Source organism: Salvelinus fontinalis, chromosome 6, assembly GCF_029448725.1.
Source record: "Salvelinus fontinalis isolate EN_2023a chromosome 6, ASM2944872v1, whole genome shotgun sequence".
Taxonomy (NCBI): Eukaryota; Metazoa; Chordata; class Actinopteri; order Salmoniformes; family Salmonidae; genus Salvelinus; species Salvelinus fontinalis.
In genome coordinates, this window is record NC_074670.1 from 43972445 (window position 1) to 43997577 (window position 25133).

The following is a 25133-nucleotide window of genomic DNA, read 5'->3' on the forward strand; positions in this document are numbered from 1 at the left end:
AAAGACAATGGCCCAGAATAGAACATCTCTAGAGGGGAGAATAGGAGTGTCCTTACCTGTTCATTGATGGAGCTGTAGTCGGTGGTGGAAACATCATCGTCCTCCGAGTCAAAGAACTCCTCCTGATTCTCCAGCAGCTCCGCCAGGATGCGGCTAACTGACTCCTGCTCCTTCAGATCCTCCACGTCCGTGTCTAAACTAAGGTTAGAAGATATGACCTCAGATCAGCTGTTATCATAAACACACGTGTCGGAACTACAATATACAGACAAGAAACAACCTTAGATCAGCTTTATCACCACCATCCCAGCTTACAATAATAAAGTCACTCGTTGCGTCATTAAGTTTAACTTTAGTGATCTGACTCCACATCAGATGACTAAGAACTGGTGCTAATACTTTGTAAGTATACAAAGATCAAATATTCATATTCAATAATTAGACTCTAGCATTGACAGAACAGCTGAACACGTCTGTTTTCAGAGCATTGGCCACAGACGCTCTGGTCTAGAAGATTCTCTTACTATTATTACGCAAAGCAACCCCTCACGTGACTGCATACATGTCTAAGCTTGATCACCAGGGTGTGTTATATATTTCATGATATAAATGAACATGTTACCAAATATAATTTCTGTTCTATAAGCACTTATACAGCACCATCTCCTGTGAGAATTCCAGCTACGTGAGACGTCCATTATGCAGGTACGTACACGTAAAAAAAAACAGTACGCCAAGTACAAGTACTAAAGGCCTGAGGAGGTATGGGTGTATGGATAGGCGAGGTGCTGTGTTGTTGGCCTTACTGGAAGATGTCTGGTCCGAATACCGCGGCGAGGGCGCCGACGCTCCAGCTTTCCTCCTGGAGCGAGGCTACGCTGGACAGGAAGCGGCACAGGAAGCGCAGCAGGCTGTAGTTAACCTGAGGCAGCTGCTGGAGGAAGTACTTCATGTTGCGGGCGAGCTCTTCCTCGCTGCTGTAGTCTGGTAAACACACAACAGGGGATTGGAGATAGATGGTGCCAAGGGAAAGAAGTAAGAGAGTCAGACAAGAGAGAGAGAAGGTGGAAAAAGATGGAGAAGGATGATGAAGAGAGAAGGAATTATGTGCAGCGCCTGTATAGGGGGTACAGGTCAGACAAACAGAAACCGAGGAGGAGGATGAAGAGGTAGAAGACTGAAGAGGAGGAGAATAATAAATGATGAAAATGAGGATGACTAAAATGAGCTTACCTTGGTAGAGCTGCAGGATGTGGGACTGCATGCCTGCAGGGATGATGGGCTCTGGGAGCTCCTGCAGGAAGAGACGCAGCAGGCTGACGGCAGAGGCCAGGTCAGCCTCCTTCTCCAGGTCCACCTCCTCCCCAGAGTCATAGCGCTGCCGTAGCCACTCCACCCGCTCCGCGTTACCGTTGACTAGGAACAGCCCCTCCAAATCCAGACACCCTGAGAGCAACAGAGACAAAGAGGACAGCAGTCAATCACTTGCTCTGTCTGCTAAACAGTTATATATGAGTGACTCCTCTCTGTGAGCATATCCATGAGGACTGTGAATACAGCTTTCACTTTGAGTAGAACGGCTACATGAATTTCTCAAACAGATTCCACACTGATTTTAGTACATTAACCTGTTTGGGCTGCAGGGGCAGTATTGAGTAGCCAGATAAAAGGTACCCAATTCAAACGGCCTCGTACTCAATTCTTGCTCGTACAATATGCATATTATTATTACTATTGGATAGAAAACACTCTCTAGTTTCTAAAACCGTTTTAATTATATCTGTGAGTCAAACAGAACTCATTTGGCCAAACTTCCTGACCAGGAAGTGGAAAGTCTGAAAGAGGCTCTGTTCTACTTCCTGCCTATAAATGGGCATGATACGTATTAGTATACATGCACTTCATAGACCTTCCCCTGGATGTCAAGAGGCGGTGAGAGAAGAAATTAAGTGTTTATCTTGGTCTGAAGTGGAATACAAGCTCTTTGTATGACGTGTCACCCATTTCCTGTTTTCTGGAGAGCGCGAGGAGGTACCTGGATTTGCCTTCTGATAAGCTGTTGTTATGGACGACTAATATCTCCGGCTTTGATTTTATTTGATACATGTGACCATATCATCGTAAAGTATGTTTTTTCAATATAGTTTAATCAGATTATTGAAATTTTTTCGGGAGTTTTGCCGTGTTCCGTTCTCTGAGTTTGTTGACGATGGAGAGATTCGTGCCACTTGGCTAGTGTGCTTGCTAAATTGAGAGGGAAAGAGGCCGTTGTAAATCCAAACAACGATTGTTCCCGACAAAGGACCCCTTGTCCAACATTCTGATGAAAAATCAGCAAAAGTAAGAAACATTTTATGATGCTATTTCATATATCTGTCGTACATGTGAACTAGTCGTCGGCGCCCAGCTTTTGGGTACTCTAGCTATACCGAAGCTGGATGTCGTAATGAAGTTATTTTTAGAATTCTAACACGGCGATTTCATTAAGAACTAATGGATCTATCATTTCCTATACAACATGTATTTTTTAGTTATGTTTATGAATAGCTATTTGGTCAGATTATGCGTGTCAGAAAAATATCCGGACGTTGTGGGAAATAGTAGCTACGTTAGCACAATGTATAACCACTGATTTCAGCTCTAATTATGCACATTATTGAACAAAACATACGTGTATGCATAACCTGATGTTATAGGACTGTCATCTGATGAAGAATATCAAGGTTAGTCAAAGATTCTATATATTTTACTGGTTTGTTACGATCGCTAACTTTTGCTGCTGGGAAATGGCTTGTGTTTCTGGCTATTGTGGTAAGCTAATATAACGCTATATTGTGTTTTCGCTGTAAAACACTTAATACATCGGAAATATTGGCTGGAATCACAAGATGCCTGTCTTTCATTTGCTATACACTATGTATTTTTCAGAAATGTTTTATGATGAGTAATTAGGTATTTGACGTTGGTGTCTGTAATTATTCTGTCTGCTTTCGGTGCAATTTCTGATTGTAGCTGCAATGTAAACTATGATTTATACCTGAAATATGCACATGATTCGAACAAAACATAGATTTATTGAATAACATGTTATAAGACTGTCATCTGATGAAGTTGTTTGTTGGTTAGTTTGGTTGGTTCTTGGTTAGTTAGGTTGGCTTTGTGCCTGCTACCTGTGCTGTGAAAAATGTCTGTCCTTTTTTGTATTTGGTGGTGAGCTAACATAAATATACATGCCGTTTTCGCTGTAAAACATTTTTAAAAAATCGGACATGTTGGCTGGATTCACAAGATGTGTACCTTTCATTTGCTGTATTGGACTTGTTAATGTGTGAAAGTTAAATATTTAAAAAACATATATTTTGAATTTCGCGCCCTGCACTTTTGCTGGCTGTTGTCATATTGTGGGCGGCCTCGGGCTTGCAGCCAGAAGAAGTTAATAAACTGATCAAGTTGAAGGACTAATTTCTCAAATGGGTAAAATTTGACCATTTCCAAGATTTGTTCAGTTGTACTAACAGCTCAATCACAGGGCATATTACATGTAAGGGAGGAAGGAATGTTATTTTACCCACAATAGATGCGGTAAACGCACCCAAAAATGGAATTGCCATGGGGGAAAGTCTCCTCATTGCCCCTCAGCAAAATTAGCCTACATTTAGGCTAATTTTCATTTCACACTAGGTTGAGGTAAAAAATCTGAGTATAATGCTTGTATGGATGTCAACCCCAACACATGCTCGTGTCATCACAGTTAAAAATGACTGACTACCACCACCCATTTCTGTATGCTAGCTATGCTAACCAGCTTATACGAATGGGAGTTTGCATTTAGCGGTCACTTCTAAACCTGAAAAGGGACAACTTGTAAATGTTGTGCAGCTAAAACAGCCAAATATCCAAATTGGATATACAAGTAACCACATTGTGGGCCTGTTACAATACATAAATCATGACGATTTGAGGAATATCCACTTTGTCAGATCAGATTTGTTGAATGTGGGCCAATCTGGTCTGCATTCCATTGACTTCTTTACCACATCTATCCCATTCAATAGGCGTGGGTTGGTCGCGCAAGTGGCTTCCTGTTTCCAGATGCAGCGGCCGGGGGGGGGGGGGGGGGGGGGGGGGTGATACTATACACAAGGAAGTCTCCCAACCAGGAAGAAGAGCACACCATCATTACACTGTCATGTCATTCCACAACTCTGGTTTGTTCCACCACAGAGAGTGAGGAGATCAGCAACTAGGATTTGTTCAGTGAGCTGCCTGGTTAAGGAAAACAGTGGGTGGGCGGTAGCTGTAAGGCAGAACACCCTGGTATGTGCCATGGACCTTCCCCTACCCTTCCTCCCCATCCTAACCCCGCTGGGGCTACAGCAGCAGCTCGCTGGTCTGGGCCCCTGCTGCAGCTTACAGAGGTCTCATTAAGTCACAATTATGGCATCCCGTTCTGAGTGCAAACAGACAGCTTAAAGTATTTTCAATGCCTGATTAACTTCTAGACTGCACAATTATCATTAATATGGCAGCAGGGGAATGAAAGGAGGTGTGTTGGGGGGGGGGGGTGGGGTGTAGTGTATTACATAACCATCCAATGTCTGCTTGATGTCACATTCAGTTGACTGGAGAAATGCCTGGAAATAAATCAAGTTGAAACGAATGAGGAAGTGAAAATCCCTGTCATTGTAATAAGAACTAAATAGATGTTTATGCCTCTGGAGTTGCAGCTTATGCCCTGTGTTGGATTGACTAGCTCTTTCTCCCCCCTGCACCCAAACTTTCAGTAGAAAGGAGTCTAAAATGTTACGCAACAGAGGAAGCACATCTTTTTGATCACAGTGCATTTAGAGTTCAGCGTATCAAAGAGAGGATCTCCAAACAACATATTTGGTTTATCGTGATGCAAGAAGTAGTCTTGGCTGACTGCAACTGTTCTTTTCGTCTTAAGCCACGCTCACTTGTTTAGCTTTTTATTTTATTTGATATAAACTAGGCAAGAACTAATTCTTACTAATTCTTACCCCGGCCAAGCCCTAACCCGGACGACGCCGGGCCAGTTGTGCGCCACCCTATGGGACTCCCAATCACGTCCGGTTGTGTTACAGCCTGGAATCGAACCAGGGTCTGTAGTGACGCATCTAGCACTGAGATGCAGTGGCTTAGACCGCTGTGCCACGTGGGAGCCCTAGGCCAGGGGTGGGAAAACTGTCTCAAGGGCCACATCGGGATTTCGAAATTCACACAGACTAATTTGTCAGTCAAAATCAAGTTGCAACCCAGAAAAAGAGCAGTTATTTGAAAATATAGGTCCATTACTACATACTTCCTATCTAGTTTTAGACATTCCATTGTGGCCTGGAGCACAAAATGTTTATACATGTACCAAAAATAATTACCCTCCCAACCCCCAAAATATATTTTTACGCCCATGGGCCGTGGTTTGCCTAGCACACCCGTGGGCTAGGCTACATGGAACATGAACAGATTTTTTACAAATAATAAAAATGCACACAATCATTTAATCTCTCCCTCTCTATACATCTATAAATAATCTCTGCTTTGATGTAAAACAAGTAGAAACATCTCCAGTGGGGTTTGATACAAGAAGCTGAAATTATGACAGGTAAAAGGTAATCTCTCTCTAAAGTACCTGGAGGAGTTGTCAAAACAAGCCACAACGATATAAAGCAAGACAGTGGAAGAATAATGGGATTTACTGAGCACGTAAAAAGATACTCTAAGGTAAATGTGATGCTCAAAGAGGTGAATCATTTGCCAGAGAGAGAGAGAGCGCGCGCGTGTGTATTTTTTAGGTCCCATTCATGCAGCTCTCCTGTGTCGCACTCGGTAGATAGGCACAAACTCTAAATAAGTTATTGGACAAGGTAGTGGCCTTCCGTTTCTTGCCTAAGGAATACCTCTGCAGTTAGAAATGCAGTGCTTGTGTGCCACTCACCATGCTCCTCGATGTACTCTACGATGTGCCTGACCAGTAGGGGGACCTCCTGGCCTGGCTGGCCGCTCTGCTGCACCACATCTAGGGGAACCCCAAAAACCCTGGCTGGTGTCAGGGAGTCACTGGGGGAAGGAGAGAGGCTCTTCCTCATCGCTTCCACAGCCGAGCTGTTTCCGAAGGTCTGGACACCCGCCAGCGCCAAACCGAGGAGAGACAGAAAGGCAGATACACTGTCACAGGCTGTGCTCTCCATCCGACATACATATACAAACACACACACAGGGCGGACGGCGGGGCAGATCCCAGCATTATACAGATGAAATCTGACTAAATCTGATCGGGCCCCATCTGACCCTCCCTCCCTGCGCAGCTATCAGGCCCAGCTAGCTCGGAGCCAGAGGGTTACGTAAGTATAGTGAGAGTCAACTGCAAGTGTGTCTGACAGCATTGTAAACATGCCTGTTCTGATGGCTAACCGGAACAGGTGCCTGGGCTTGGAGCGTTTGAGCGCTAGCTACGCTACATTTCAGTGACAGACTTCAATGATCTGTGCCCTATTAAACATACGCACACTGACCAGGCTAGCGGACCTCTCTAAAGATCGGCTCTGCTACAGGTCAGCCAGGGGCATGTTAGGCTGTGAAAACAAATACCAATCCATCCAGACACCAATTACTAACTGCGGTTTTAAAAATCACAGGAGTGTGTTGTCGGCTATGTTGGAATGATTCACACTCCAAATGTCTTGCCATTTGTTATAGTAAACATGTTCAGGACCAGCATATTACATCAATGTTAAATGTACAGAATTGGAAATGGATTCGATTTTTAGGCTGCAATTTGACCTGTGTGTTGTTTATGTTGCTGTACTCACCGTTTAGCACTTAAAACACCCAGTAGTTCACCTTATCTTCAGCACCACTCACTAGCAGTGAATCAAATGGTCATCTATGGCTGCTTCAGGCTATGGCAAAAGATGAGCCTGTAGTTCCTCATTGACAGACTGCGAATCCTGATCAGGACTTCAGTAGCTAAGCTGCAGGGGAGAAAGGAACAAAAGTGTTGGAAAGAAGTTGCTTGCTTAGGTTCTGAAACCACAAGGCCACAATGACCACTTAATTGTCAAGAGTTGATCCACATTAAAAACAACAAAACATGCTTATTATAGGGCCTAACGAGTGGCGCAGTGGTCTAAGGCAATGCATTGCAGTTGCTAGCTGTGCCACTAGAGATCCTGGTCCAAGTCCAGGCTCTATCGCAGCCGGCCGTGACCGGGAGACCCATGGGACGGCGCACAATTGGCCCAGCGTCGTCCAGGTTACGGGAGGGTTTGGCCGGTAAGGGATGTCCTTGTCCCATCACGCTCTAGCAACTCCAGTGGCGGGACGGGCGCATGCATGTCTTCCGACATTGTGTGGTTGGCTTCTGGATTAAGATGAAAATTGTGTCAAGAAGCAGTGCGGCTTGGTTGGGTCGTGTTTCGGAGGACGTAATGGGAGTTACAGCGATGAGACAAGACTAACTACCAATTGGATACCACAAATTGTGGAATAAAAAATGCATGCTTATTATTACTGCACATAGCCTAGTTCAAATGAAATGTAGTTCTACTAACACATTACATAATTTGGAAAAAATACCAATATTTTCATCAGATGCAATAGTAGTGATGGGGCGGGGATCTATACAGTTACCGGGATATTATTTGACGATATACCGTATTATTTCGACAATATCGCAATATTCTTTTTGCGCTAGTTGGCTGTACCAAAACTCAAGTAATTCAAAGCTTATTGGCTATCTTTTTAAATGAGGGAGCCAATTTGTTTTTCAGCACTTTTATTTCCATGACGGATCAAAACATTTTTCTTGTGGCTTTCTTGTCCCTATGCAGAAGACATACACTACATAACCAAAAGTATATGGACACCTGATCGAACATCTCATTCCAAAATCATGGCATTAATATGGAGTTGGTTCCCCCTTTGATGCTATAAACAGCCTTCACTCTTCTGGGAAGGCTTTCCATTAGATGTTGGAACATTGCTGCAGGGGACTTGCTTCCATTCAGCCACAAGAGTATTAGTAAGGTCAGGCACTGATGTTGGGCGATTAGGCCTGGCTCACAGTCGACATTCCAATTCATCCCAAAGGTGTTGGATGGGACTGAGGTCAGGGCTCTGTGCAGGCCAGTCAAGTTCTTCCACACTGATCGAAAAACCCTTTCTGTATGGACCTTGCTTTGTGCACGGGGCATTGTTATGCTGAAACAGGAAAGGGCCTTCCCCAAACTGTTGCCACAAAGTCGGAAGCACAGAATCATCTAGAACATCACTGTATGCTGTAGAGTTAAGATTTCCCTTCACTGGAACTAAGTGGCCTAGCTCTAACCATGAAAAACAGCCCCTGACCATTATTCATCTTCTACCAAACTTTACAGTTGGCACTATGCATTCGGGCAGGTAGCGTTCTCCTAGCATCCACCAAACCCAGATTAGTCTGTCGGACTGCCAGATGGTGAAGCGTGATTCATCACTCCAGAGAACACATTTCCACTACTCCAGAGTCCAAAGGCGGCAAGCTTTACACCACACCAGTCGCCGCTTGGCTTTGTGCATGGTGATCTTAGACTTGTGTGCGGCTGCTTGGCCATAGAAACCCATTTCATGAAGCCACAGGCAGTTTGGAAGTCAGTAGTGAGTATTACAAAAGAGGACAAGCGGTTTTTACGCGGCATGCGCTTCAGCACTCGGCGGTCCCGTTCTGATAGCTTGTGTGGTCTGCCACTTTGCGGCTGAGCCATTGTTGCTCCGGGGCAGCTCTAGCAGGGCAGAAATTGGATGAACTGACTTGGAAAGGTGGCATCCTATGGACGGTACCACGTTGAAAGTCACTGAGCTCTTCAGTAAGTCCATTCTACTGCCAATGTTTATCTATGGAGAATGCGTGGCAGTGTGTTACATTATATACGCCTGTCAGCAACAAATGTGGCTGAAATAGCTGAATCCACTAATTTGAAGGGGTGTCCACATACACCATACAGTCGTGGCCAAACGTTTTGAGAATGACAAATATTAATTTCCACAATGTTTGCTGCTCCACTGTCTTTAGATATTTTTGTCAAATTTTACTATGGAATACTGAAGTATAATTACAAGCATTTCATAAAAGTGTCAACGTCTTTTATTGACAATTACATGAAGTTGATGCAGAGAGTCAATATCTGCAGTGTTGACCCTTCTTTTTCAAGACCTCTGCAATCTGCCCTGGCATGCTGTCACTGGTCCACATCCTGACTGATGGCAGCACATTCTTGCATAATCAATGCTTGGAGTTTGTCAGAATTTGTGGGGTTTTGTTTGTCCACCCGCCTCTTGAGGATTGACCACAAGTTCAATGGGATTAAGGTCTAGGGAGTTTCCTGGCCATGGACCCCAAAAAAATCGATTTTTTTTCTTCCACAAGCCACTTAGTTATCACTTTTGCCTTATGGCAAGGTGCTCAATCATGCTGGAAAAGGCATTGTTCGTCATCAAACTGTTCCTGGAAGGTTGGGAGAAGTTGCTCTTGGAGGATGTGTTGGTACCATTCTTTATTCATGGCTGTGTTCTTAGGCAAAATTGTGAGTGAGCCCACTCCCTTGGCTGAGAAGCAACCCCACACACGAATGGTCTCAGGATGCTTTACTGTTGGCATGACACAGGACTGATGGTAGCGCTCACCTTGTCTTCTCCGGACAAGCTTTTTTCCAGATGCCCCAAACAATCGGAAAGGGGATTCAGAGAAAATGACTTTACCCCAGTCCTCAGCAGTCCAATCAGTAGTCCAATTTTCCTGGAGAGAAGTGGCTTCTTTGCTGCCCTTCTTGACACCAGGCCATCCTCCAAATGGCTTCGCCTCACTGTGCGTGCAGATGCACTCACACCTGCCTGCTGCCATTCCTGAGCAAGCTCTGTACTGGTGGTGCCCCGATCCCGCGGCTGAATCAACTTTAGGAGACGGTCCTGGTGCTTGCTGGACTTTCTTAGGTGTCCTGAAACCTTCTTCACAACAATTGAACCGCTCTCCTTGAAGTTCTTGATGATCCGATAAATGGTTGAGTTAGGTGCAATCTTACTGGCAGCAATATCCTTGCCTGTGAAGCCCTCTTTGTGCAAAGCAATGATGACAGCACGTGTTTCCTTGCAGATAACCATGGTTGACAGAGAAAGAATAATGATTCCAAGCACCACCCTCCTTTTGAAGCTTCCAGTCTGTTATTCAAACTCAATCAGCATGACAGAGTGATCTCCAGCCTTGTCCTCATCAACACTCACACCTGTGTTAATGAGAGAATCACTGCCATGTCGTCAGCTGGTCCTTTCGTGGCAGGGCTGATGGTGGAAATGTTTTTGGGGATTCAGTTCATTTGCATGGCAAAGAGGGACTTTGCAATTAATTACAATTCATCTGATCACACTTCATAACATTCTTGCGTATACGCAAATTGCCATCATACAAACTGAGGCAGCAGACTTTGTGAAGATTTGTATAATTCTCAAAACTTTTGGCCAAGACTGTACATACAAAATGATGTTGAGCAATATGTTTGGAACTTCGAAACGCAGTACAAAACTGCAATACATATCGTATCGGCCCCTAAATATCGTGATAATATATTGTGAGGTCCCTGGCAATTCCCAGCCCTATACAATACATGAAGATATTCAAATGATCCCACAGAAAGCTTACAGTGTTGGCATGCTAGAGAATACCTTAATACAGACGTTTCATCCAAAAGCTATCCACATGCATGTTGTGTGAGAGACATGACAGCTAGGTTAGAGCCCAGTGGTGCAAGGATTCGTCCAAATTAGGCTAGTGTAAGCTAGATGGTGGAACTGGAAGCTGTGCTTACTGGCCTGTCATGGCCTCCCAAACAAGTCCACCAGCTCAGGAATCATGAAGAAAAACAAAGTTGCGATAACTAACAGGCTGCCAATGCCTGTTGGCTAAGTAAGGGAGTTGCCTTCTCAAGGGAGAGAGCGAGCATTACTGTGCAGTAATGTCTTTATAAGACCGATCTATGAGGCATAAATTAGGCTAGCTTCACACTTTAAAAAAAGGTTCAAAGCAGACATTTTTTTATCTCAATATCATAATTTCTGGGTAACAATTAAGTACCTTCCTGTGATTAATTTAAAACAAAGTGGTCAAAAAGAAACAAAAATAGCCTATTAGCAAAGGTTTGGAACTCTTAGTCTTATTGAGAGCACTAATTTACCACCTGGTGATGTCACCAGGAAGACCAAAACCAAATCCCACCAAAACAGGCTGAAATTTCAGGCAGTCTTTTCAAAAAAGCTCTTAGAGTAAAAAGGAATTATCAGCATTTCAAAATTGTACAGTATTATTCCAACTGCATAGTGTGGTAAAATATATAAAACACAGAAGAAAGAATTATGTATTCAGGTTGATGACTGCACTGGGCCTTTAAGAAACACAAATGAAGTCCCCACTCCCAGCTCGAGAGTCACACCGCTTCATGGTGTGACGGTCATTCTGACCTTCCAAAGGGATGCGATTAGACGACATGCTACTATATTTTCCGTGTTCTGACCCAGGCTGCGCCATTCCTGTGCGCACGCCCACCTAAATCAGAGGATTGTTTCAAATTCATCTCACTATGAAAATGGAATTTCCTATCATGGAGTCAGTCCTTGCCACCCACCATGTTCCGCAACAAATGACCTACATTCAATATGAAAGTCATTTCTACAAGATGACGATGAATCGCTTGCCCCTGGCCTCTTTTTGGTGGAAAACTCAAAGAAACCCTCTTGTTCTGTACATGAAACTAGTGCAGCTCCTCAATTACTTTGCATCCCTCTTGACAAGGGGCTCTTTTGTGCTCATCAGAAGCCCTAGTTCTACTGTCTTACCAACCACTTAATTTCACTGCCTTGTTGAGTGTCTGGCATCCCAAAATACCACACTATTCCCTATGTAGTGCACTACTTTTGATCAGGGACTATAGAGTTGTGCACTACATAAGGTGCGATTTGGGATGCACCCTTTGTCACCAGCCTCTGAAGCTTTGGGTTTGACCACTCAATGTGGTCTTTTTACAACATACCACTTCCAGTACAATCGCCAATAAGCATGGTCTTCTTAATCAGATTGCTTCTAAATTAGGCGAGGGTCACAGACAGACTTGATATAATAGCAAGATGGGCACAACGGGTACAGAGCAAGGACAAAATGTTCCCAAATCCCCCTGTACTTGGCTTTCATGGACAGAATGGGGCAGTCTATCTTAATCCCACATATCATGCGTGACAATCTTTTCATCCACAATGTCAGCCATTGTTAGGGGGAGGAGAGAAGGCCAAACAGAACAATCAGGCAATGAGGTGGTGCATTGTTCCTGTCCGGTTCTGCATTTTATCTGCCAAGCCTAGCAGCAGTCATCTCACTTATGCTTTTTCAACAATTAAATCACCACCAATGCTAATGACATATCCGCAATTGAAAAAAAAAGATGAAAAAAAAAGCTATTTCCTAAATCTTTCCACTTAATCTGCATAAATCCTGGGAGTTTGAAAGGTTATGGTTATTGGAGAAGCTTGCATGACTCCATTGGGACTTGAGTTCCCTTACATTACTCTGAAAGAGAGGTCTGCGAAGGACTGATCAACTCATCAGCCTCCCGCCTGCACCCCCCCGGCTTACTGTCCTACTCCCACCCGCCACCGCAATGTACATTTAGACATGTGAAGCAGCTCACTTGGCAGCAATGGTCACTGCCATTTTGTGCCCTATAGGCAATAATAAAATGTGTAAAAATAACCTACCGAATACAGTGGCAAGAAAAAGTATGTGAACGCATTGGAAATACCTGGATTTCTGAATAAATTGGTCATAAAATTTGATCGGATCTTCATCTAGGTCACAATAGACAAACACAGTTTGCTTAAACTAACACAAACAATTATACATTTTCATGTCTTTATAGAACACACCGTGTAAACATTTACAGTGCATGGTGGGGAAAGTATGTGAACCCTTGGATTTAATAACTGGTTGACCCTCCTTTGGCAGCAATAACCTCAACCAAACGTTTTCTGTAGTTGCGGATCAGACCTGCACAACGGTCAGGAGGAATTTTGGACCATTCCTCTTTACAAAACTGTTTCAGTTCAGCAATATCCTTGGGATGTCTGGTGTAAACTGCTCTCGAGGTCATGCCACTGCATCTCAATTGGGTTGAGGTCAGGACTGACTGGGCCACTCCAGAAGGTGCAATTTCTTCGGTTGAAGCAATTCTGTTGTTGATTTACTTCTGTGTTTTGGGTCGTTGTCCTGTTGCATCACCCAACTTCTGTTGAGCTTCAATTGGCAGACAGAAAGCCTAAGATTCTCCTGAAAAATGTCTTGATAAACATGGGAATTCATTTTTCCATCAATGATAGCAAGCTTTCCAGGCACTGAGGCAGCCCCAAACCATGATGCTCCCCTCCACCATACTTTACAGTTGGGATGAGGTTTTGATGTTGGTGTGCCTTTTTTTTCTTCCCCTCCACAGTGTTGTGTTCCTTCCAAACAACTCAAGTGTAGTTTCATCTATCCACAGAATATTTTGCCAGTAGCGTTGTGGAAAATCCAGGTGCACTTTTGCAAACTTCCGAGATGCAGCATTGTTTTTTTTTTGACAGCAGTGTCTTCTTTTGTGGTGTCCTCCCATGAACACCATTCTTGTTTAGTGTTTTACGTATCATAGACTCTTCAGAGATGTTAGCATGAAACTCTTTAGCTGAAACTCTAGGATTCTTCTTAAACTCATTGAGCATTCTGCCCTGTGCTCTTGCAGTCATCTTTGCAGGACGGCCACTACTAGGGAGAGTAGCAACAGTGCTGAACTTCCTCCATTTAGACAATTTGTCTTACCGTGGACTTATGAACATCAAGGCTTTTAGAGCTACTTTTGTAACCCTTTCCAGCTTTATGCAAGTCAACCATTCTTAATCTTAGGTCTTCTGAGATCTCTTTTGTTCGAGGCATGGTTCACATCGGGCAATGATTCTTGTGAATAGCAAACTCAAATTGTGTGAGTGTTTTTTAATAGGGCAAGGCAGCTCTAACCAACATCTCCAATCTTGTCTCATTGATTGGACTCCAGGTTAGCCGACTCCTGACTCCAATTAGCTTTTGGAAACACTATGTGTGTTTATTGTTGTGACTTAGATAAAGATCAGATCAAATTTGATGACCAATTTATGTAGAAATCCAGGTAATTCCAAAGGGTTCACATACTTTTTCTTGCCACTGCAGGTTAAATTACCATTTGTTTTCCCAACAGTTTATCTTCGATTGTATTTAAATATTGTGATATGCCTGCCTAGGTCTCTCCGCTTTTCACTGACAGTCACAACTTAACAATCATCTATTTGGTATTTGACGTGCGCTCAGCTCAAATTGCGTGCCTTTATGTGATTTTATACAATTCACAGCTTTTTTACCTTTTAAAGAAGCTAAATGATCCTCTGTGGCCAAATCATGCTTTCTGGTGTATTAGCCTATTTTGAATGATTTAATTTATCTCTGTATAGCCCGGAGTAAGCTAATTAGGCTATATAATTTTGGCAATTTAATTAAATTTACACTGAAAAATATATATAAAACGCAACATGCAGTAAGATTTTACTGAGTTACAGATAAGGAAATCAGTCAATTGAAATAAATTAGGCCCTAATCTATGGATTTCGCATGACTGGGAATACAGATATGCATCTCTTGGTTACAGCTACCTTACAACAGAAAATAGGGTTGTGGATCAGAAAACCAGTCAGTATCTGGTGTGACCACCATTTGCCTCATGCAGCGCAACACATCTCCTTCACATAGGGTTGATTGCGGCCGTTGTAATGTTGTCCCATGCCTCTATGGCTGTGCGAAGATGCTGGATATTGGCGGGAACTGGAACACTGTTGTACACGTCGACCCAGAGCATCCCAAACATGCTTAAAGGGTGACATGTCTGGTGAGTATGCAGGCCATAGTAGAACTGGATCATTTTCAGCTTCCAGGAACTGTGTACGGATCCTTGTGACGTAGGGCCGTGCATTATCATGCTGAAACATGAGGTGATGGCGGTGGATAAGTGGCACAACAATGGGCCTCAGGATCTCACAAGGTATCTCTGTGATGGTTTCTCACAGTTTGTGCAGAAATTCATTGGTTATGCAAATCCACAGTTTCATCAGCTGTCTGGGTGGCTGGTCTCAGAAGATCCCGCAGTTGAAGAAGCCGGATGTGGAGGTCCTGGGCTGGCATGGTTACACGTGGTCTGAGGTTGAGGCCGGATGGACGTATTGTGCCAGATTCTCTAAAAAGGACATTGGTGGCAGCTTATGGTAAAGAAATTAACATTCAATTCTCTGGCAACATCACTGGTGGACATTCCTGCAGTAAGAACACCAATTGCATGCTTCCTCAAAACTTGAGACATCTGTGGCATGGTGTTGTGTGACAACTGCATATTTTAGCGTGGCCTTTGATTGTCCTCAGCACAAGGTGTACCTGTGTAATGATCATGCTGTTTAATATGCTACACCTGTCAGGTGGATGGATTATCTTAGCAAAGGAGAAATGCTCACCAACAGGAATGTAAAAAAAATTGTACACAACATGAGATAAAAAAAGCTGTGTGTGTGTGTATGGAACATTTCTGGAAACTTTTATTTCAGCTCATGAAACCAACACTTTACTTGTTGTGATCATATTTTTGTTCAGTACACTTTGGGGAAAGCTTAGCTTCCTCTAGCCTTATGGACTCACCACCTATGTATTCCATCTTTAACATTTTTAAATCGGAATTTGGTAAGAATGACACGCCGTTGCATCCGAGTTGCATGTTCTGTTAAGATAAATTACCATAAACTAAATGTGATTTCTGTCATTCTGAGAACCGTGGGTGAACGCCCTAATCAGGTTACACAACCAATACATATGGGTCCAGTAAATTTCTTAAATGTTTGGTCAATTTTAATGCTGACTGTCAAGGTTCTATCCCCACATTTTCCTAACAGAAACCCTGCAATCTAGTAAACTATAGCCTAATCATATTTATTTAGTAAATTTCCTTGGAAAGAACTGCCCCATGCATAGGCAGCCTACTCTTTTTCATTGAGACCAGACATACGAGGCGTACTTGATCTTGCATGCACGTATGCCCAACTAGGGGAGAAGTAGGCTACTTAACTTGATGCAGAGAATTGAGAGTGTGAATGCGACAAATATTTTTTATTTAATTTTTATAGAGCGTTTTGGTGGCAGTGTGTTGAATGCAAGTAGAGAGCTCAATGGAGACTATGTATTCCAACTAAAAACACACAAGTAATTGACTTTCACCTCGACAGACTTTCTACTCTAGGGCTGAGGTGACTGCCTCACCTAACCTCTAAAGGCAATGCATGCTTCCCATCCAAAACCGTTCGGAACAGTTTGTGAGTATATTACGACAACATTTTGGTCTTCGGCAAAGGTCGTGGACACTACATTTTTTCAAAGCAAGCTGAAATTCATTAGCCGAAGGTCATTGGTTAACAGTAGGGATTCTTCAATTAATTCATTTTTTATTCAACCTTTATTTAACCAGGCAAGTCAATTTGTAAGTCGCTCTGGATAAGAGCGTCTGCTAAATGACTTAAATGTAAATGTAAATTAAGAACTAATTATTATCTACAATGACAGCCTACCCTGGCCAAACCCTAGGGTGATTCAATGATAGTTTTCATGCATTCTTTTCACTTGCTAAATACTGCACCAAACATCTAAGAGGTAAAATTGCGCGACTAAGCAAAAACGGCTAAATTAATGACAGATTTCTTCAGTTATCTTAGATTAATTCTGACTATTTTGAGGGAGTGTATACTGGCTACGGCGTCTCAAGATGGAAAAACAGTACTATTGACCCTTTTCTCTCGTTTTTCAAGCGAATGTCTTAAGGGAGTATGCGAGCACACAGTTAGGTGCCAGCCAAAATGAAGCATGTGGAAGCCTTAAGTGGCACTGGCAAGTAAAGATAAACAGGAGAGATTGATATATGACAGGACTGAGAAACAGATTTCACAACAAGGCAGTCTGATATTGACTGGAGGGAAGAGAGGAAAAGGATATAGGCTAGGAGCAGACAGAGACAACGTCTGCAGAGTCAACACTACCTCTGAGTTGACCCTAATGCTAGTCCTGAGGTTGAACTCATTGACCTTAATTAGAAAATAGGCCATTGGCGATTTAGTTAAGTGCTAATAATATGGGTAGAGAGAGAAAATAGGGTGTAGTAGTCGGGGATAGTGGATGCTGTGCTACTCTTGCCTTTGACACAGCAGTTGCCTGAGCATCCCATGGGACTGATTCCTTAATAACTAGATCTCTTTAGGGGACAGGAATGAGAAGGGCTTGTTATTTAACCCAAAGGCCAGGGTGGCAGAGAGAAAAGGGTAATAGTTCTCAGTAAACCAGCACCTATTCATAACTTACAGTTTACAGCACTGATGTAGTCTAAATTTATACAGGGTGCCAATTTATTGTTCCGTAGATAACATACTAAGTTAGAATATGGAACAGATAATCAGTTACGACCTAGGTGTGAAATGTCTCAGTCACAATGCCATTTTACTGTCTGAGCATGGGCAGACCTAACCATTTATTGTGCATTTGCATACATTTTCCATCTTGGATACTGATGTCGGCTGTCTGAAGGCTTGAGGTGTGGGTGTAGGCTTGAATTGCCTGCAACTTAGCCGAGTTGGCTCGCTTGCCTTAGACAATGACATTCTGAATATGGATTTAATGTCGACTTTATCACCTCTGTACCAGCGCAAAACAAGAATTCTATACTTTGTTGTAAGGAACAGTCCTTCATCATTATCAAAAGATTGTTATGTGAAAAACAGACCTAGTTCATGGGGGTGAGTAATGGCTGCTAATGAGAGTTGATATTTGAGAGCTATGAAGAGGCAATGAATAACTAATGCATGGCTTAGCACATAGCAACTTCTTATAGACAACAGCAGGTCAAAAGAGAGAAATTCTTGTAAAAATATCATATCTTCAGAGAAATTAGCCTTACCTGGCCTGAGCCTACTATAACAAGGGTAGTGCCTCAAACATGAGTCATAACAAAAACCTCACTGGGTAGATCAAAGACCGGAATGTTACAATGGAGGAAGACAGGTTTGTGTCATCAATGTTGTGAGGCCGATTGTTTAGCAATAACCACGAAGGGTAAAGCTTCAGAACGTTGGAAAACGTTACTTGCATGTTAATTTCAAGCAAAGCACATGCTATATTTGTAGGTGTAAATCATATTAATGCCATCTTAACTGGCTGTGTAATATATCCTTTACTACAGCCCTACTAATATACAACTTGAAGAATGTATTTTCTGTACTAGAAATATTTAGCTAGCTGCCCATTGTTAGCTGGGCAGCTAAGCAGGTTGGTATTGCATTGCTAGAGAGCATTGGAGATCGACAAACAAAGCAAAAAGTTATGCCGGCTAGATAACACTGCTTTCAACCTTACCTAGAAGGGTTATGATATGAATGTCTAATTCAAAAATTGTTAGCCAACTAGCTAGCTTGCAGTCTTTGGGTTGCTTGAATGTCGTCACATTCAAAATGCTCAACAGCTAGCAGCAGCTTGATCCAGTCCTAGCCTACAGAATTACACTGCAGTGGAGAATAAGCAAAGCAAAAACTCGATGATAATGTTCTTGGTCTCTCCCCGGCAAAGAAAATAAATCTTAGTCAACCGAAAGTAGTCAGTTTGACCGCAGTGCATTTAGAGTTCAGCGTATCAAAGAGAGGATCTCCAAACATATTTGGTTTATCGTGATGCAAGAAGTAGTCTTGGTTGTTCTTTTCTGCTCGTCTTAAGCCACGCTCACTTGTTCGACTTTCAAAAAAAAAAAAAAAAGGTTTTAACCTTTATTTAACTAAGCAAGTCAGTTAAGAACAAATTCTTATTTACAATGATGGCCTACCCCGGCCAAACCCTAACACGGACGACTCTGGGCCAATTCTGCACAGCCCTATAGGAACTCCCAATCACTGCCGGTTGTGAGACAGCCTGGAATCGAACCATGGTCTGTAGTGACACCTCTAGCACTGAGATGCAGTGCCTTAGACCGCTGCACCACTGAAAAGAAAAACATGTAGGCTTGTCTGATGCTTTAAGCACTGCTATACAAAATTACTAAAGAGGGCGCCAGACATCAATAGGCTAAACAGAAGAAAAAAACCTGTTCCCAACCCTCTTCCTCCCGCTGCTAGTCTTCGCAGATTCTGCCATTAAGTTCCTGAAGTTGCTGGTAATAGGCTACACCATGGGTCAGCAACCGTTTCAATATGGAGTGCCACGTTATCGTACCATTTCTACTGATCTGCGTGGCAGTTATGATTTTCATATGCACATTTGTGGGACAATTTAAAATTTATAATAAAGTCTTCATATCTCAAAATCAGTCATGATAATCAAAATTATACCTAAATAAAAATTATACAAATCTACAAGTAGCTTCTATTGCCAATATGTAAAAAAATTGCCTAAATAAAGCCAACAGATAAAAACATTGCAGCCCACAGTTGGAAAATATCCTAATAAAAATAAATATCATATAAAATCACAAAGGCTAAGCATGGTTTGTCTGTAACAAACTTGCAAAATTGCATCAACTCTTAACTTGGTCCAGTGCAAAGCTGGTGCTAGCAAATTTTCTAAACTGTATGAAAGAATTCTGGTCCCTCAAGGGTATCCTGTCCCAGTGAGCTCCAGACAGACATACACTGCTGTAAGCTATTTTGTGCAGGGGATAAGTAGTAATCAGGTAGGCCTATTTTATGATGTTTCTGTCTAATCAGAGCTTGACATATTTCCCCTTTCATGCTGAGTGGTAATCAATAGGGAGAGAGCTCGAAAGATTACATTGATGAACTATTATCATTCTAAATGGATGTAAAAACAGAGACTTTGTTTACTTGCCATTTGAGGTGAAGAAAAAATGACTGAAAAGCTCCAGTGATGGTGAGTTAAGACAAATCAGAAAGAGCATTAGATCCCCAAATGGGCACATTTATAGGCCTACATTTGTGCGCAGGCCAGGTAGACTAGGCCTACTTCTATATGTGTAATCAGGTGTGCCCTTACTCACGATTGACAGGAGCGCTCCAAACAAAAGACAAAGAATAAGTTGACAACTCTTAAATGGAAATAAATAAACCAAAACTTAGTGTAGCCTAGGTTGTGCGCTCTGCAAACAACGGGTCCACTCCTACAATAACAACGGTAAGACTATAGAAAACACAAGGTTTTCTGAAAATATTTAAGCAATTTAATGCGGCACTAAAATGAATGCATTTCAATGAGAAATTCATTTTTCTTTACCCTTTGTGGGTGGAGCCGAATCTGTTGCTAGCGTAATAATTTTCAACATGAAGGATTTTAAACTAATTTCCTGAATTGACAAAACATTTCAACTGAATTCGCCCCTAAGAGTATCCAAGAAGCATTGGGTCGGGTGCCAAATAGGAGACATTACTCCCAAGCTCATTTGGAGACTATCAGGCCAGAAAGTTTGCTTTGCTGTGCTTCCTACGCCCTCTGACCTTGAGTGCGTACATACAGTGGGAAACTGATCTTGTGCCTTCAACTCCACTGCTCTCTCCACTCAATCAACAGGAAAACAAACTCAGCTCAATATAGCCTTTGGCAGACGGTGCTTCACCACAACATGTTAATCTTGTGCTTACAAACCACTCCCCTGCCTACAGACATTAGATAATATCAAACATTACATCAGGTTCTAACATTTCACTCATTAGGATATACAATAATAAAAAATGTATTTAAATCAGTCTAGTTATCACATGACAAGATATAGGAAAATGTTTCACTCAATAAAAACTGATAGAGATTCACAAGACAGGCAAAAACAGTTATGTTGAGGGGATAATTCATAATGGTGCACCAACTGTCTCAGGGCTGTCCAATGTCCATCTAAGCTGCCAGGGATGGCGATGGAAAGGAGAGCCTAATCCAACACCAGGAGGAGAGCTCACCAAGCAGAGAAATCCCCTGGCCTGATGGACAGCTGGTTTAGGCTGTGGTAATCTGAACAGACACACATTCAGCAGGTTTAAAGGGCAGGACACCTCAACGCATCTGCTGCAAGCATCCGATCACAAGATAGACCTGTACCCCATAGTGGGGCCCTAGGTCTATCTTGTGATCGTATTCTTACTGGACATAGGCCCAGGCCTACCCAGGGGCTCCAAGAAGCCAAGTTATTCTAGCGCCCGCCTTTTTCTGTTTAGAGAACCTCTGGGGTTAGCCCGGTTCATTTCATTCTGCTGCGAACACATCGGTTTCTGGCCTTTTGGACGTCCTGTCCTAGGCTCATCTGACCAGATTTGGTTATGCTTGGCCCGTTTGCGACACAAAACACTCCTCTAGCAACAACAATCTCACATGGCAGGAGGCTGTGCACTCGAGTGACTTTATTTTCCTTTCCTGACATTCCCTCGAATGCTAAGGTACCATTAAAAGCTTGCCTGCAGATAAAACTAATTAACTATCTGTCTGACATAGAAGTAATTGAAGAGAGGAGATGACATTCGGTAACGTAGCAGGCAGTTAAACATTCTGGAATTCATTTTAAAACAATAAAAAAGTTGCCAATTCATTACCAAAATCAAAAAAGATTAGGCCTAAATGTAATACACTAGTTTGTAGAATCTAAATGTGATACACTAGTTTGTAGAATCTAAGTCAATAGCACCAGCGTGGACATGGCCTAGTTATAGCTCTCCATCATCAGAGCATTACTGCTGCTGACCTTCGGATCCCACACATTTGCAGTACTTCACAATCTCAAGCTGGTGTTAGCTTTGAGGTGGGCCATTTTCATTCAGCTTGGCATTGATTACTCCAAATAAAATGGAATTGCAGAGGACAGCAATGCATTTTAATCACAATATTATTGTTGGATGAGGGAGACTTGTGTTGCTTTCGCATTGCAGACTATTCTTAGAGATCATTCCATCAAAAGCTTGGTGTTTTTCTTTAGAGGCCGTGTCAGAAGTTAATCAGATGTCTATAGAAAATAGCCAAATGAAAAACTCAATCACACATAGGAAAAAAAAGTGTCAACCCAGAACATGAAAAGCATAAAAATAGCATGCAACTGTGGCATCCTGTTGATGGTGACCATTGAATATGCTAACAAGTTAGCTAGTTAAATAACATGCATTGCTAGATGAAAAACAGTCAGCACCTTTGTGTGAATTTTAAATATATTTTTTGAATCGGATCATTTAAAAAAAATTAACAGGTGTGGATTGTTCTCCATCCATCCTCTCCTGATTCAGACTAAACCAATTTCATGGCATCCTTGGTTCAATAGCTACTGACGAGAGAAAACCGAATATCCAATATAAAACAACCTTAACATTAACTACCAGTTCTCTAAAAAGTCGGGTAAACAATACTAAAGATGTTTTATAACGTATAACTAGCGTTATTCCTGTGGCTATGTGTGTCTAAAATTTCAAGCAGCTAAATGACAAACCTCACAGACAACCGTCATTCTATTCAACGTTCTGGCTTGTAAAGGAAAGAACATTTACACGGTTTTGTAGCTATTCATTTCAGGCTGTTTACATAGCAATGTGTGTATTACGGTTTGATTAATCAGACTAGCCAATTCACTGTGTAACGTTTACTAAATTACAATAGAAAAATAAACTATTGAATAAGCATTTGGGAGAAAACGAAAATGCTAATTGTGGTCATGTCTAACATTCGTATTAACTAACACGAAACTGAAATTAAACCAATCTCTGGCAGGACTGACCGTGGAAAGCTAGCTAGCTTTCTGGTTAGCATATACTAAATGTTAGCAGGCTAACTGGCAGAAGCTGCTTTTCACCTTGTTAACGTTAGCTAGCATCAAATTCTTGGCAATGGGTTAAATGAAAACAAATTAACATCGCTAGTAGGCGTTTTAGCACATTCATACCCATCAACCTGCGGATGTGACTACAGAATAATGCAATTATTTAGTCAAACAAAAACACCTGTACAAATAATTAGGAAATGTTAGCATGCTAACAATGTTAGCCAAACTGGCGAGCAAATGTTGTGAACCTACCAGATTAAATCCAACAGGAACGGAGAGCAATGACCATCAATTATCGTTTAGAGTTTTTAATTGAGGTCTTAACGAACGACAAATTTTATCAAAATGAAACAGATATTAGCAAAACAAACAATTGATAACATAGCTAGCTATTTGAAAACAATTCGGTTCCCGTTTGTTGAAATTCAGATACCGTTTGTAGCTCGTTGCTATAACGTCTCAGCTCACACCCACAAGAGATGAAGCTGCCAAATTTTGTCCCCGCCTCTCCCATTGCTCGGGGTTGTATTCATTGGGCACCAAACTAAATCAAACATACTAAAATAGGGATGGACTTTATGGAATTGTCCAATAAAAATCGCTTATTTTCGTGTGCCGTCGAAAAATGTTTAAAACGTTTGCTGCGTTGTGTTCTAATGAATACCACCAGAAAAGCAAGCGGATGACTTCCTCATCCATTCACATCGCATCTCACGTCTCTAGAAGCAAGATTGTCAGATACAGTAGCCGTTTATGATATAGCATATGCTATAATCGCTAGCTACATGTTGCCATTACATATTTTGAAGAGACAGTCACAGTGCAGACAGCTAGATGTTTCATTAGAAATGTTTTCAAGGTAAAATTACATAAATGAATACAAGTGGCTTACAAACAACCTTCCATGTGAATAAATACTCAAGTATCACCTTGTCTATACAATCGCAGCAGTTCACAAATCATGTTGATCAAATTAAAACATGGCTTGAAAATAATGATTAAAAAATACACAGCATGAACATGTAGGCTACTGCTCACTCCCCCTTTGGGCTAAATTATTGGACTTTTCAGACTGTTCCAACCTGAATATAGTGGATAAATTGAAACGAAATTATTTAGAATGTTCAAACAAAGATTACTTTATCTGATACGATACATCTTGGATTTGAAATTTGGGACTGTCCATAATGATCGGAAAGAAAGAGTTTGTGCGCCATCTACTGGGAGAAATACTACAGATTGTTTTTGCTGTTGTGGCTCTTGCTCAATAACAAGGATGTGATGTGATAGCAAGAACGAGCTGTGGCTCAAAGAAGCCAAATAAACGTTTTTAGTCAGACATTCACGTTTGCCATATAGAGTTCAAATATCTAGCCAATACATTTTAAATTGAATAACACTTCGTGTAATGAGCTTGTCAGAACTGTAACGATTTTACACTTTCGTAAGTATAAACTAGTAGTACTCATTGCTCTTGCTCGAGAGTACAAATTCTGGATGATTCGATACGTCATCGTCTCACTGGCTCGTTCTCTGGAGAGCTCTCGTTGGCTATTGCTGATCGCCGTTCTCAAATCTTGCTGTTGCATATCTCACACTACAAGAGCATCGCTGATTTTGTGCGGGAAAAAATAAAGCATGTTTGAAAATATCGGGATGTCTGTGACTGCTCAAAGACGGGATCGAAAAGCTCTCTGATGGCGTCTCTTTGACCCGGTCACATTAAACGATCGACGATGACGGCCGCGCGCCCAGAGTAGGAAACAATATGTGTATTTTGTGTCTGATCTCAAAAACATGTCTGGGACTGTTAAATCGGGGACAAAATCGCGTAGTGTACAACCAGCTTTTAGACAACCATCATTTTTCTCTGACAAAATCTATTCTTCATCAGTGTCTCTATCAGATGTAAACTGCCAAGCGTGTTTCATTTTTGTTGTTGTTTTTGTTTTATTGGTAGCCACAGTATTACATGTAGTGTTTGTAATGCAGACATTTCTGCATTTTTCAAATCAAAATCAAATCACATTTTATTGGTCCATACACATGTTTAGCAGATGTTATTGCGGGTGTAGTGAAATCCTGCAACACAAATTCAAAAAAGTTCTGGGACACCGTAAAGTCCATGGAGAATAAGAACACCTCCTCCCAGCTTCCAACCGCCCTGAAGATAGGAAACACTGTCACCACCGACAAATCCACTATAATTGAGAATTTCAATAAGCATTTTTCTACGGC

At 42.0% G+C, this 25133-nt stretch overlaps 1 protein-coding gene across 3 annotated transcripts in view; it reads right to left on the reverse strand.

Moving 5' to 3' along the window:
* The window catches only part of fam13b (family with sequence similarity 13 member B), a 75612-nt gene extending 52229 nt beyond the window's left edge, over positions 1 to 23383 (reverse strand). For 2 of the 3 annotated variants that reach the window (XM_055926541.1, XM_055926539.1), the window contains exons 1-6: positions 23148 to 23383; positions 6831 to 6992; positions 5957 to 6137; positions 1234 to 1446; positions 807 to 984; positions 57 to 198 (exon numbers count right to left, since the gene is read on the reverse strand). In XM_055926541.1, coding sequence (XP_055782516.1) covers positions 57 to 198; positions 807 to 984; positions 1234 to 1446; positions 5957 to 6107 — 684 coding nt within the window. In that variant the 5' untranslated portion in view covers positions 6108 to 6137; positions 6831 to 6992; positions 23148 to 23383. Of the gene's footprint in view, positions 1 to 56; positions 199 to 806; positions 985 to 1233; positions 1447 to 5956; positions 6138 to 6830; positions 6993 to 20970; positions 21110 to 23147 lie in introns of all 3 variants that reach the window. The other variant, XM_055926540.1, reaches the window with a different exon arrangement.
* Between the last annotated feature and the right edge of the window lie 1750 nt (positions 23384 to 25133).